Raw genomic sequence first — 15,260 nt, 5'->3', positions numbered from 1 at the left:
AAGACAACTGTAAAGACACATCCATGACATTCTGAACGCAAAAGGCGGAAAGTTTGTTTTGATGGAAATGAGGTTATGGGCATTTTGTTGTGAAATTATAATTTTTGCTTTACTAAAATTATACATTTTCCCTCTAAATCTTGATTGTGTCACTCCTTAGAAGGAACATGGCATGCTCACCTGAGCAAATTGCTGCTAAAAAGCAACAAGCACTTGAACGATTGAGGAAGAATAAAGAAACCGCCGCGGGTGTTGGCGCCACTGGATTTTTATCATCTCCAGCAAAGGGTACAGGGAGCCCTATTGCTTCTGGTCAATTCTATGGCTCTCCTGCTGGATCAAGTGGCGCAGGAATCTTGGGTAATCAGAAGAATCTCCCGGGGAAGCCTGACAATAAGGCTAAGCAGCAACCACTGAAGGATAATCGAATTTTCTCCCAACCCTACACCAATAAGAGAGACAATGTGATTCCGGAAAAGAAGAAGGAAGTTGTGCCACTGGCCTTGCGTACCGTCTGCAAATGCTCAATGGTGTCTGAGGATAGATTTGGGGTGGCAATCTCCCGATTTGATGACAAGATCACTGATGCCTTTAGAGAGCTACCCACGCGGAATTTCAATCGAGAAACAAAACTCTGGTCCTTTCACGTGAAGGATTATGAGGATTTTATGAAGATCATGAATAAAATGCAGGAGCTGGTTTGTGTGGAGGAACTTCCGGCGTTCATTGTGAAACTCTTCGTGCGGAAGAAGGAGGAACAGCGATTGGATATGTCCTTCCTGAGTAGCATCAATCCAAAGCTCGCTGGATGCCTTGTTGATTTCCAAAAGGAAGGTGTGAGGTTTGCCATTGAGAAGCAAGGACGTTGCATCATTGCCGATGAAATGGGTTTGGGGAAGACATACCAGGCAATAGCAGTTGCTGATTTCTATCGCGATGACTGGCCCATTCTCATTTGCACCACATCGTCAACAAAGGAAGTTTGGGCGGTTAAGTTGCAGGAACTCCTGTCGCGAGTTAGTACAACGGATATACATATGATGGATTCAACGCAGACATACCTGCCCAATGCTGCAGTGTACATTGCAACGTACACAATGATGGAGAAAACTACGGAGCAGATTGCAGAGAAGAATTGTGGAATTATCATTATGGATGAGTCGCACTACCTCAAAAATTCCAAATCCAAATGCACGAAAGCAGCCATGGTGCTGGCGAAGAATGCACGAAGGGTGATCCTACTCACCGGAACACCTGCCCTGTCGCGTCCTAATGAACTTTTTTCGCAACTTCAAATGTGCGACAAGTCAATGTTCTCCTACAGGGAGTACACCAAGCGCTATTGCGATGGGAAGGAAGGTCGTTTTGGTTGGGATGCGAGTGGAAAGTCAAATTTAACAGAACTCAACGTTCTTCTCACAAAGAAATTCATGATTCGTCGTACCAAAGGGGATGTAGTCAAAGAAATCAGTGATAAGTCCCGCGAGCTCATTATCCTCGATGATGCTTTGATTACACGAAAAGACACCTTTGATGACATGACCAATGTCTACGGGCAGAGCAGCGGGAGGAAGCGTGAGGAGATTCTTTTGAATTTCTACTCCGAAACGGCTGTGGCTAAGGTGAAAGCCGTCTGTTCGTACATAAAGAAAGTCCTGAAGGAGCAGCAGAAATTCATTGTCTTTGCTTATCATCGGGTAATGCTGGAAGAACTCTCCAAGTGCCTCGATGAGCTCAATGTCTCCCACATACGCATTGATGGGAGCACACGATCTGATGTGAGGCATACAATGGTACAGATGTTTCAAACAAAACCACAATACCGCGTTGCAGTGCTCTCCCTCAAGGCATGCAATGAGGGAATAACCCTCACAGCGGCACAATTGGTTATCTTTGCAGAACTCTACTGGAATCCAAGTGTGAGTTTTTTGCAATTTTTTCTTTCTTTCCGGAACGGTTTAATGTGTTCCCGGAAAGTGCCATAAGTGGCTGGAAGTTGTGCAGGATGACTGTCCAATGCATCAGGAAGTTTCCAAGAGATCTTAGGGACTTTCTTTTCAACACCCGGTTGATCAGTGATGTCATCTTTGGGTCTAAATCTGAGTCTATAAAAATGCTTCAAGAAATTTCAAAGGGGACTTCACAAATGAACAGATTTGACCCTAAATGACATCACAGATCAACCGGGTGTTGAAAGAGAAGTTCATAAGATCCCTAAGAAACTTCCTGATGCAATGGGAAGGATGCCTACACAACTTTAAGCCACTTATAACACTTTCCGGGAAGAAAAAATGTATCAAAGTACAAACTTCAAGTTTCTTCCTTCTTTTCTCTCCCAATACCCCTCAAATGTATTCTTGTAGACCCTAGCACAAGGTGAGAGCCGCAGTCATCGCATTGGACAGGATGGAAATGTCGTTGTTCGCTACCTTCTGGCCAAGGGCACTGCAGATGACATCATATGGCAGATGATCAATCAGAAACAAAATGTACTCAACAAGGCTGGAATTGGCAATGAAGATTTCAGCAATGTGGCCTCATGCACTGAAATCACTTCCACGCGCAAAATTTCAGAGTATTTCAATAAAGAAAACGCCCCAAATGACGTTGCTGCTGGCCCCTCAAGTGCCCCATCAAACTGTGATGATGATGACCTAAAGAAGCTCCTCGATGATGATGCAGATGACCTCATGATGCTCCTTGATGATGGTGAAGATGATATTTTGGCTGGAATCGACTGCTGAGCGATACCAATGAACCAATTTTCCACAAATATGTTGAAATTCTTGAAATAAAACTCTTCTTTTCATTCTATATGAAACTTTTATTTATTTTTTACCTTTTTCTTTAACATTCTAAGACAAAAATAATAATAATAATAAAACAGTAATAAGGTACCTATAATAGTAATTGTTTGTTTTACTTAAATCTCTTAAAATTCTATGATCACATGATCAACTAGTAATGTAGAAGCTGCAGTAAGAGTTTTTTTTTTTCTTTCTTGTATTTCTCTATTGTTTTCTCTTCATTCATATAACTTCATTATTATTTCTCTTCAGCAGAGATAGTTGCTATATAATATTTTTTCTTCTTTTTTTTTGTACAATATGGCTTTGAGTGGCATCTACATTGTTAAGGTGAAAAAAAAAAGAATCATGGAACAGGATGCGCGATATAAAATAAAAAACTTCTCAAAGAACACACGTCTTTGTAGCCAAAAGAAAAATATTAGGAAGTTCAGGATTTATTTGTAGCTACAATGTGTTTATCATTGCCGTAGAAGTCGCTGTTAAAGTGGCGTGTTAAAATGTAAACCACCCCCTCGTATGTTGTCATCATAATGGCTGTATTTGGAATTTGTCGTACAAGTTGCGTCGCAAGGCCCCTAAAAAAAAATAAACGAGAAGAAATTTTAAATTAAATTCCGTAAAATTGCTGAAATTTTAATTAATTCCTCTCAGACTTACCTATATAGCCCACGGCGTCCTTCTTCCCGCCAAACCGTAGCGAGTGTCTGCCAGAAAGAACGGTATTTGCTACCCTCCTCACGGAGTCTCGTTCGTGCTACTTCATGGGGGTACGCAACGCATGAAGCAATGGTCTTAGACGTAGCACCAGCCAACATAAATTCCACAAAGTCCCTCGATGTCTTTGCTTCAGTCGGATGTGCGGTTCTCAGTTCAATCTGCCCAAAAAAAATTCATTAAAAAAATTCAAAGAAAGAAAAATAATTTTCCAGCACTCACCAATTTTCTTTTGAGCGCCTCATAAATCACAAAGTGTATAACAGTCTCTGAGATGCCAAAGTAGCTGGCCGTGATACCCTTGTAGAAACCTCGTAGCCCAGATTGCTGATATATCTGCCGGACACACTTTCGCACTGTCATGCGATCCTTGGATGCATAATCCAATTGCAGTCGAGTTTTCACAAACCAAATGGGATTTGTTGCCGTTGATGCCACAAAGCCAGCACACGAAGCACTAAGTATATGTACAATAGGGGAATCTGGTGGAATTAATCTGTTTGAGAAAGCAAAAAAAGATTTTTTTAGAGACAATTTCTTGAGAATTCTTTTTTTAATCAAGGGGAGTGTTTATCTGCCGAATATTTTGACTGCTTTGACGAATAATCCGGAAGATTAGCGAATAATCACAATTATTTCTAAAGATTTGAATATTTTCATTTTCAGCTAAAATTTAGTACTTCTTCAGATTGAATTTACTACTTTTTCTACTAATTGAATTTCACTTCTTCGGCTAGAATTTAGCACTCTTTAGGCTTTTACTTCTCAGTCTCTACCAATTTAAGACTAAAAAAAAATGAAATATTCGCCTGATGAATATTTTCATTTCTTTTGCGAATCATCCGAATATTTTCATTCAGTTAAACACCCCTTGAATTTAATTTTTATAATCTTACCCATCTCTGTTGAGAAAGCTCTTCGTCTGGGAGTATGCACAGAAGTAAATGGCTCTCGATGGAGCTACACCCACAATATTGGGTCCTAAACCCTTAAACAGTGCACGTGGACCCTCTGACTGAATTATGTGCCTGCAAACAAACCAAAAAAAATGATTCAAATTAATAACTTTTCTCTCATATGAGGGAAATTTTTCTTTTTTCTTTTCTTTTGGCAAGTTTTGAGAAAATTCTTATTGGAACAAAGAGAACAAAAAAAATGAGACGTGAGTGCGACGACTTTGCAGCCACAACAAATCATACCAGAAACACAAAAAGGAAGGATGCAATCATGCAAATTGTGCCACGAATTATCTCGCCACAATCGCTCCGTGATTCCCATGATGTGTGAAGGTGATTCCTCGCCATCGCCAAGGGGTCTCTTCTCTCTCTCTCCCACTCTTACTCCTTGAAAGACAAATTGCCTCGATAGAAAGGTTCACAGACGGGTGTTGTTTTATTTTTTTCTTTGTATTTTCCCCCCGTCCTCTTTGAAATGAAAAACTCTTTTCGATATTCTTAAGTATTTTTTTCCATTTTTTTTTTTAGAGAAATTAATAGTTGAGAATTCTTAAAGGAAATGTTAAAAAAAAAGAAAAATAAGAATGCAAAGATTCATGTTTTTCTTCCTCTTTGGCTCAGTGATCAAGATTTAAAAGGAAACTTATAGGAAAGCCAAAATTCTTTATCAAACTTTATTACACTGTGTATTAATTATTTAATTATTAAATTAAAAAAAAAGTTATTATAAGACTAAAAAATGTTTTTACGATAAAAGAACTTTATGTATTTATTCTGGAAGTAAAGAATCTGCTTTAGAATTTTTTTCACCATATTTTCATGGTCTCTAAAATTAATACTAACTAACTAACCAATACACATAGGTACTATATGAATGGTCAATGTTAAAATAATTAGAAACCTTCAATGATAAAGTAAATTTTTTTTGTGAATTAAATAAAATCAGGAAGAGATCTCTCTAATTTTTATTTTTATTTTATTGTTGCATTGAAAAAAATAAATTCTTTTTCTTTCATTTCTTCTTGCAATGGTTTGAGTGCACCTCATGACACCTCTTCATCATTTTTTTTTCTAGAACGCAACCCAAACAATTAGCACGGACAAGGTTATGAATTCTACGAATAATCATATTCAATTAACAATGGATGTGTAATGAATGCTTGCGAGTAATCCAATTTGGGCGCACTCACTGGATGGCTAAAGCTTTAATTACTTTAACAAATAATCTATCTCTTATCACAATTATCGTCACCTTTTTTTTTAATTGCGCTCTTTTTTTCTCACAATCCCGTAAAATAAAAAAAAATGTATTACAGAGAAGACACACAAAAAAAGCTCAAAAAAATAATGAATTAAAATGAATTTTATATAAAAAATTAACCATTAATAAGGGAACATATTATACATAGATAATGATAAAATTAATAAAGAAATCATGATTTAGATGGTAAAAAAGAAAAACTTACTTGATACACTGCATAATACTCATTGACTGCGCTGACGATGAGATTCCACATGATGATATTGCAATTATCTAAAAGGATAATTAGGATATAATAGATAAGTTTTCTTCCAATAGAATCAACTTAAGACGTTAATTAAATTATTAAGGAATAAACCAATTTAATTTAGATACTCTAAAAATTATTAATTTAATAAAGTGATAAATCTCTCCAAAAAAAAATATTTCTTTGATCAACTCTGTCTTTTTCTTTGTATATAAATCAAAGAGAGAGAGAGTCAAAAAAATGAGCACGCAGAGACTATTTTTAGCAAGACACATTAATTACTAACCCATATGGCATCTTTCAATAAAGTCCAATTTATTTTATTTATGAAAAAAAAAAACTAAAAGAGAAGGTCAATTTATTACTCTTACTTGGGGCCTTTTCCTGAGGATAGTTGTGCAAAGTCGTCGCCTCTGTTCGGGTCGTAGGAGTGCATCTGTGGAGTTTGTTGAACTACCCGGTGTACCAGATCCCCCACCCGGTAGCTCAGGCACTCTCGGTCCGGCCGATAGGAAGGCCGATGAGCTCTGTAGACGTGTCTTAACTACTTCCAAAGGGCATGTTGCTACTGCTCCCACAGTCCCCGCCATACTACGGAAGACAAGTCAAAATAATGACGAAGAAGAAAAAAAAAGTTAGTTTAGTTGCGGAAGATATCGTTAATCAACAATCTTTTAGTTGAAATGAGGGAGTTCGCTCAAAATTTGAGTGTACCGATAAGGCACAAATGTTGTATTTGTGTGGCGTACGCTACGCGTTATTCATCCATAGATGAGAGATCACTTGGTCCCCACGTGCTATATACACATATGTATGTACGTTTTTACGTTTGCGCGCTCTTACAGTGGAATTTTTTCGTGCGCATTGGCAGCAATAAAAGAAATTCATGTATATCGCGATTTTTTTTCGTACGTTTCTTTCTTTCAACATACAATCTTTGCACGAAGGATGTCGATAATTTTTATGTTTATGAGGAATACGTAGCTAATTATATGTGTTATATAGGTACATATAAAGCCTATTATTTTAAGCAATAAGCAAATTAATGTAAAGAAGCATGTTGTCCCGCCACGGAGAAAGGGTCAAAGTGGAGCAATGAGAATCGGAGTCTCACACAGCACACAAGATCATCATAGTTCAACATTATTCAGTACTCGGATGAGTGATCGTCACAATTATCCGGATTTTGCTGTAAACAGCTGAAGCAGATTTTTTACAAAAAAATCCTACTGAGGCGGACTATATTAATAAATATATAAATCACATTTTCCGCTGAACTGGTTTCAACTAGTTCTTCACTGATAACCGCACGTTGTAATCACTTTTATTAAAGTACTACTCGACAGAAATAGAAATTAAATCTCAATACAATTGCACATATGAGGAAAATAATAATGAAAATTTTAAATTTTAAAGAAAAAATGTAGAGTTTTTAGAGATTGCACATCCAGTCCCAGACACCCCTTTTTCTCGAAAAACTGGCGCTGGGGTCCAGAGATCAGGCACAAAGGAGCACAGTCAATATGCGAATGTCACAACCCTCAATAACGATCATAAAGTGAACTTTAGCATAAAAGAAAAAGAGGAAGGAAATTCAAGTTAAATCCGGATTGAGTGAAGCAGCAGCTTTTTGCATGCATGTAATGTTATATTTAATTTCTATCGCGCCACAAAAAATTGCTATTATTTTATTTTGTTTACAAATTCATCACAAGAAATCGGGGATGATGTAAACAAGAAATTTTCGGTACAAGATAGGCTCCAATGAGCACGAGAAGAAGAAAAAACCATACGAGGTCACACGTAGCAATAAGAATGATTTTTTTTCTCTTTATCAATGTATAACTTTCTTATTAAAAAGTTTTCTTTTTCAATCTGCTTAAACTGGTTCGTGAGATGCAAAAGACTTCGCGATAATCCTTTAGTTTAGCCAATGACTTATTAGTTTAGCATTACTAACTCTCATTTCTTCGCCTCTATAGAGAGAGATAATAAATTTAGAGACTCTAGTGGAATTTTTCATTATCAATACACACGCAAAATCTCTGTTTTTATGCTTTGAAATATCACGAATTTTTTTTCTCGCCGTTCGGCAAAGGTTTTCGCGCTTAGAGATTAAATGGTCCAGAGCAAGAACAAAAAAATAATGACAGCACATCTTAATGTACGTCAATTGACGTTTTTCTTCTTAAAAATATTTTCTTGTGGAAAATTTTCCTGCATCGGTCCACTTCTTTTTTTTTACTCTTTAATCTTTCTGTTACAACAAACAAAATATTTATTGGATTTAAAAACTTTTATGATGAATCATTTCATTGTTATGTTGGCTTTGATTTTTACTGTTTTGGAGAGAACAATGTTCTTGTTTATATTATTTTATTTTAGTGCCAATAATTAGCTACTACTTATTAGCCCCTCCTATACTAAAATAAAGTTTATTGGACATACAAAAAAGATCTTATTCCAAGAAAAACTATCAATTAATATTGAAGGTTGTTGAAAATTGTATAAGATATTGTAATGAAAATTTAAGTAAAAAAAAAAACAATTGTAAGATTTAGACGGTTTAGATGTAAAATCGGAAGCACCCGTATGATTATAAGAATTTTATTTGATTTTTCCATCTTTTTCATTCTCTGTTTTATTATACATTTTTTGTTCAAATTATTTATCAGAGACGATTGAAAAATTGCTTAAAATTACGGTTTAGAACAATTTTTTATTAAACCTATCCTGAAGAAGGCCTAAAAATGCCAAGAGTTGTTTATGTGATAAAAAAAAATCATAAAAAATATGAAATATAAAATAATAAAATTAATAAAAAACAAATTAGGGAAAAAAGTGTAGCGGATAAGATAAATTAATTTAATTGAAAAGAATATTAATCGTTTGTAGAATAAGAAAATATCTACCTAAAGAAAATAAACAATAGATAAATAACAAATAAAATACTGATATAGAAGTATTAGGCAGATGATTGAAAAATATAAATTTAATGATTTGAGTTAAGATAACAAAAAATCTAAAAGAAAAGCAATTTTTATTTCAAAACAGATTGAATTGATGAATAAAAGAGAAAGAAAATTGAAGGAATATTAAACTTGGATAACGTAGATTAATAAATAGACGTAGATTAATCTTCTAGACCTTCCAGACAGATATCTTCTACAACAAGAATCTTTGAATGAGGATGAGATTATTTTTGGATGAATTTTTGCTTCTCTTTTGGGGCAATGTGTTGGTGATATCCCAGAAAGATCAACGATAATCCGGTGTGTGTGGCCTTGATTAGAAATAAAAAATTTGGCGCACTTTTTTTTGCTTTACAATCTCCCTGCAATCGGGTAGAAACTGCGCACCTTCTTGGGTGCCTCACAAAGTATGATGATTGCTGCATTTGGAGGTCATTCATGTACACTGATAGTGTGTGCTTAACAATTTTAAGCTATCTAACTACAATACATGCTCTACACCAACCATTATGTAGAGGAGACGACACCGAAAATTTCATGTGATAAAATTATATTTTCACGAGAAGGTATAAAATGGTTAGAAGAGCAGCTTTTGAGCTGACAAGCTCTCATAGAAATTGGGTCAGAAAACAATAATTGAATGATGGAATTTTATTTTTGGAAGGTTGATAAAATATTAAAAACTTACCCTCCAGCTGTGAGATGAATGAGAGTGTCCCTCTCTCGCTGTGTCATTGTCCTGGAATTCATGTTGAGGAGAGCCTGTTTTTCCGGGGAAAACTGACTCACAGGTGAGATGTTTTGTGAAGATGATGCGCCTTTAGAGGGATTCCTTGTTGGCAAAGTTCCCTATGCGGCTATGCACTTACATTTAATAGTCAATTGTTGAGAGAAATCTATTTATAGCCAAAGTGCAATTTCACAATCTTCCCATCTGTGTCTGTGTGCGCATATGAAGACGCCAGAATTCTTCCCAGAATATTCCGATGGTAGTCAAAACTCCTGACCACCTAAACACACTAAGCTTTTATGAGGGAAATGTATTAAAAATTGGCAGATTCACAATATATTTACATCCAACTTTACTATTTCGACTATTTTCTATTAATAAACTTGTTTATTTGGTGTCTTTTCGCAAACTTTGTGCCGCGTTCAAAAATAAATTTTCTCGTAGCACAGGAAAAATTAAGAAAAATATATATATTGCTTGGCTGTTCACAACTCCTCCGGGAGTTTTGTACGCGATTCCTTATGCAACGAGATAGGAGGTTATGTCACAACACGATGCACTTTTTTTTTTTGGTGAAAACTCCCCAACACTTTCATCCCTTTTGCAACAAAACAAATGGAAAATTCAGCACCGGATGCAACTGAGATATCACGGTAAAATAAGGAATATTTTTCTCTTGCAATTTGCGGCTCAAAATGCTTAATCTACGCAGTTATCATCCGTCTTGCTGCGATTGTTACGACAAAAAAAATCACTCAAAATTCTCCACAATTTTCTCTTTAGTCCAGTCTTTCACAACTAGATTAATTTGTGCGATGAATTTTGTACTACAATTTTCCCACAACTAACGCGCAATGACTAGACTAGCTTCTCTAATAAATAGCAAATTATGTGTTTGTTTTGCTTTGCTGCTTTTCTCAGTAATCTTGCTTTTTTCTGACAGTGCGCAGACAATATCCCCATAACACATGCACGATATGATGGACTATTTCGTAGGAAATGTCTGATGGTCTTGATGATTTCCCATTCTTCCAAAAAAAAATTTAATTTTCCCCCATTTCTTAACTATTCCAGCACTAATTTTTGAGAACTCATGAGCTCTCTAATTTTTCGGGGAAATCGTGGAAAAACAACATAAAATTGTGGAAAAACTAATGATTTTCTCTAGTTTTGTTATCAATAAAATGTTTGAAACATTATCCCGCGTGAGTGTGACCCAAAAAGTGACCTCAAGTTGCTGTGATTTTATTAGTGTGTCCCTTAAAGAGCAGCATAAATGTTTTTTTGAGAGAAAATAAGAAAAATATTGTGAAAATTGTGAAAATCCAATCGAATCATTCTTCATTAATTCAATGGCTGGTGAAAATATGTCCCGGCTACTATCGCTCGCGAGGAAATTCAACGTCTTCTACCTGGAAGGTGAGTTTTTCATTATTATTTTTAAGAGGAAAAACAAAGAATGACACCAATTAGGGGAAAATGGTTCAAACTAAAAGTCTTATTGGACTTTTCTAGTTTTATTCTTACTTCCCAAAGGGATGGAACATTTCCCTTTAGAATTGTTGCACTAAAAAAGAATTCAAATTAGAGATAAACATGAAAAGATAATTAGGAGTCTCCTTTTGATAAGTTTTTTTCTTATTCATATGCACGTACTCCCCTACATTTCTTCTTTCTAATCGATTTTTCTTGGTTTTCGACCCTTTTTCACATCATTTTGTAGCCCTCGAGTTTCCTTTTAGCTACCCACACACATGATTTTCGCACTAATTGCCAATTGACCCTGATTTTGGGGGTCAAATTGCGAAAGGGAATGTGTGGTCGCGAAACATTCTCCTGGGTCACCTATGCTCTGTCTCTCCCCACGCTGAATGATGCATTTTATAGCACTTATAATGTAATAAATTTTGCTACATAACACTCTTCATCACCAACAGGTCTACCGCAGCGCAATTGTCGACCTTTTCTCGTAGACGGAAAGCAAGTGGGGCTCATTCGACCGGATGTCCTGAAGCAACTTGTGCGGTATCCAGAAGTCTTCAGTATCAAGCAACTCAATGCAGATGAATTTACGGGATATGTTGAACTGAATCCCGCTTTCCGGGACTACACAGAACGCTCGAGGACAATGGATAAGGTGTTGAGGGAACTCCGGGAGATGGATGTTTTTGTAGCCCTAAAAGGTTGGCGCGATGAGTTCTACGACGTGAAGACACGACATTTGGCTCTTCTCAAGATGGATCGCTCCGCTACGTGCTTATTCGGTGTAAGAAATTACGGTGTGGATATCAATGGGTACGTCAAGCACCCCAGCCGGGGACTCTGCATATGGTTGCAACAACGATCAGATACGAAACAAACCTGGCCAGGTGAGGGACTTTCCTGCAAAACTTTCCTTCTTTTCCAAATGGATTGTTGTGATGATTTACCTTTTGTTGATTTGTATGAAATTTATTAGTTGAATGAATCGTGCCTGACTGTACTGTAGTACCTTGATGATTGTACCTTGTTGTCAAGGGATGCCCAACTCCGAGAAGTCAATACTTTTCGTGAAGAAACCGTCCACTTGCAATCGAAACTACATTTAATTAGCTTTCGATTAATCCTTACCTCATCATCCGGATCGACCAATTAATATAAAAAAAAAGTTAAAGTGTTTCTCAGGAATCGGTGGAGATTGATTGAGATTCGAGAAATTCCTCTTACAGTTCAACAAAAAGTGACTTTTCTTCACAGAATAGAGGTTATACCATCCCCTTGCTTATAGTCGTCGTATATGAAAGAGAAGAACAATGTTAAAATACAAATATCTGGGTCGAAAGTGACCATTTTTCTCGTTGCTTGTATGGTTGCTCGATGAGATACTATTGAAGTCTGAATGAATGTGTGTATGTTGAAGTATTCAATGAATGAATGCACACTGTGTATGACTAATTGAAATGACTAAATTCACTGATTACTATTAACTAATTTAGTAATTCAAATACAGAGATAAAGAAGATTTATAAAATTAAAGATAATTCGTGAGCGCAGCAAGATGACGTGCGACGTCTGTGAATTCTTGTGTACGACTGAAAGTCTGTGGTGGCGCTGCTGTGTAGTAAGAAGTCGCGGTAACATGAATGTTTTATTGTTTTTGGGATTGCAGGGAAATGGGATAATATGGTAGGCGGTGGCCTTTCAGTGGGGTATGGAATTAAGGAGACTGCCATCAAGGAAGCCGCTGAAGAAGCCTCAATCCCAGAACATTTAACACGTAATCTCGTTTCCGCGGGATGTGTGTCATTCTTCTTCGAAAGCGAACGCGGCCTCTTCCCAAATACGGAATTTGTGTTTGATCTGGAACTACCGGCGGATTTTGTGCCCAGCAATTCTGACGGAGAAGTTCAGGCATTTGAGCTGCTGCCAGCCAAAGAGTGCTACGAGAGAGTTTTCTCGCCCGATTTCAAGACAACGAGCTGCCCCGTCGTAATTGACTTCCTCATTAGGCATGGTGTTATCACACCAGAGAATGGTGAGCTTATCATTCCTCTTCTTTCTTTCGCCAATAACTGCAGGAAGAATAAAAATATTTTTTTTTCTCAATTTTCAGAGCCAAATTTCACACAAATTGTGGAGTTACTCCATGTTCCTCTGCAGACTCTGTACGAGTTTGATGTAAAACAAGTTACGGAGAATCACGAGAATGGCCAACGAAATCCTCCAGTATAAAATGCGCGGAAACAGCTTGAGAAAAAATGGTAAAAAAAATACAATTTTATATACCATCTAAGACACAGATTTTTTTAAAAAGAGAAATTTCTTACTATTAAAAAAAACAGTTGTTGTGAAAAATTATCTGTGCTTCTCTAGTGAGATTGATGTTGATATCTCTATTTCTTTTTCTCTAATTTATAGTATGACAGAATCATAAAATGATGAAATCTGTAAGACAGAGAGATTCATGGACAAAAAGGAATTTATTTTTTTTAGATTTTATTAAATTTTTATATTTTACTTTGACATTTTGTAAAAAAAAATATTTTATTTTCCATATTTATATTTATTTTTTTTAATACGCCAAAATTTGCAAAATTCTTTTTTTATTATTTATCAAATAAAATAAAATTGATGATTTATTAATTCCATACTATAATATATCTATATATACATAGTTAGGCACCAAGAGGTAGTTTAATTTAAAAGTAACAAAAAAAATGAAAAATATTCCTTAATAAAAAGTAAACTCAAGTATTACTTAATAAAAAAAAAGAAGAAAAAAATAATATATTACAGAGAGTTTATCATTTTAAGCAAAATCCAATAGTTAAAGGCCATTTGCTCAGTTAATGAAGCAATTAAAATATTATACCTATACCTAATAAAATTGCCAATTTTCAGAAATTAATCTAACTACTAAAAAAAACAAACATAAAACGGATCATTTGCTTATAAAAAAAATCAAATAAAAAATATTTTGCCATTGTTTTTGCGAATTAAAAAAAATCTGTATATAGCACAAGATTTTTCTCTCAGTCAGAAGAATATTTTTGATGAATAAAAGAAAAGAAAAAAAAACATAACGTTGTGGAAAAAAAATCGACAGAATGTAGCACGACTGGTACGTATATGTATGAATATTTAATCACGCAACCCCACACCTTATACATATTTAGGTGTCGCGCGGATTTTTTTTATTCACAAAAAAAAATAAAGAGAAAATGGTTTTCACTTCACATGAAATACCAACTAATAATAATAATTAATAAAATTAGTACTTAATTCATTTTGTTGCAATGAATACACAATATATAGTGCTATGATGCTAATAAAGTTGAAATGATGAAATATTTTTCTTTCCAATACAATATTATTTAATAAAAGAAATGATTTCTTTTTCTTATAGTATTAAACAAAAGAAATTCTCTAAGAGATACATAATTTTTTTTCCTCGATAGTTAAAGGAATCAAATCTTTTGATCAGAAAATTAAGCTTTTGGTCAGAAGAATATACCTTTTTGATCAGAAAAATCTGCCATTTTGATCAGTAAAATATGACATTCGATCAGGATAATAAGCAATTAATAAGGATAATTTGCAATTGATCAGTAACACGGGCTAATGACTAAAAGAATAATACTTTCTGGTCATGAAAAACATGCAATTAATCAGGAAAATAAGGCGTTGGTCATGAAAATATGTCACTTTGATCAGAAAAATATAAAAATGATCATGTGAATATGCTTTTGGGCTTCGGAAAATGACTGAAAATACAAAGATTGATTACTTGTGGACTTCCTTTAACCCTTGGAGGATTTTGCTGGCCAAAGTGGCCAATTCGACTTTTTTTCAATCACCCCAGAATTAAAGTCTATTTAAGATTTTGTGATAAATTCTACATCTGTGTATAAGGAAGTTTCAATACTTGAATATCGTCGCAAGAAAATTTGGAAAAATATTTTCTTTTGAGAGAAAATTAAGGTCAAACTTTTAAGGTTAGAAACCTCGATCCTTCAAGTGTTAAAGACTTTCTTTTTTTTTCCTAATAGTTATTAACTACTGGGGGTAAAATGGTGAATTTTTGGGAGATA

The 15,260-nt window shown here is 35.2% G+C and overlaps 3 protein-coding genes across 4 annotated transcripts; 2 read left to right on the top strand and 1 right to left on the bottom strand.

The window, feature by feature from the left end:
- Positions 1–39: 39 nt before the first annotated feature.
- LOC129788512 (SWI/SNF-related matrix-associated actin-dependent regulator of chromatin subfamily A-like protein 1) lies at positions 40–2,814 on the top strand. Its single transcript, XM_055824642.1, has 2 exons — positions 40–1,919; positions 2,364–2,814. Exons 1-2 carry the CDS (start codon positions 168–170, stop codon positions 2,742–2,744), a joined length of 2,133 nt encoding a protein of 710 aa, XP_055680617.1. The 5' UTR covers positions 40–167; the 3' UTR covers positions 2,745–2,814.
- LOC129788516 (mitochondrial carrier protein Rim2) lies at positions 2,804–10,672 on the bottom strand. Its single transcript, XM_055824646.1, has 7 exons — positions 9,649–10,672; positions 6,360–6,579; positions 5,947–6,014; positions 4,421–4,552; positions 3,747–4,020; positions 3,468–3,685; positions 2,804–3,385 (listed from the first exon to the last, which is right to left on the bottom strand). Exons 1-7 carry the CDS (start codon positions 9,708–9,710, stop codon positions 3,238–3,240), a joined length of 1,122 nt encoding a protein of 373 aa, XP_055680621.1. The 5' UTR covers positions 9,711–10,672; the 3' UTR covers positions 2,804–3,237.
- A 12-nt stretch (positions 10,673–10,684) lies between these two features.
- On the top strand, positions 10,685–14,552 carry LOC129788519 (uncharacterized). Of its 2 annotated transcripts, XM_055824653.1 has the most exons (5): positions 10,934–11,109; positions 11,628–12,059; positions 12,839–13,204; positions 13,283–13,430; positions 13,588–14,552. In XM_055824653.1, the coding sequence occupies exons 1-4, from the start codon at positions 11,043–11,045 to the stop codon at positions 13,399–13,401; spliced, it is 984 nt and encodes a 327-aa protein (XP_055680628.1). In that variant the 5' UTR covers positions 10,934–11,042; the 3' UTR covers positions 13,402–13,430; positions 13,588–14,552. The 2 variants fall into 2 exon arrangements, with proteins under 2 accessions (XP_055680627.1, XP_055680628.1); XM_055824652.1 differs by having other exon boundaries at positions 10,685–11,109; positions 13,283–14,552.
- Positions 14,553–15,260: the final 708 nt, after the last annotated feature.

Source organism: Lutzomyia longipalpis, chromosome 2, assembly GCF_024334085.1.
Source record: "Lutzomyia longipalpis isolate SR_M1_2022 chromosome 2, ASM2433408v1".
NCBI lineage: Eukaryota > Metazoa > Arthropoda > Insecta > Diptera > Psychodidae > Lutzomyia > Lutzomyia longipalpis.
This window is presented reverse-complemented; position numbering and strand designations above follow the sequence as displayed.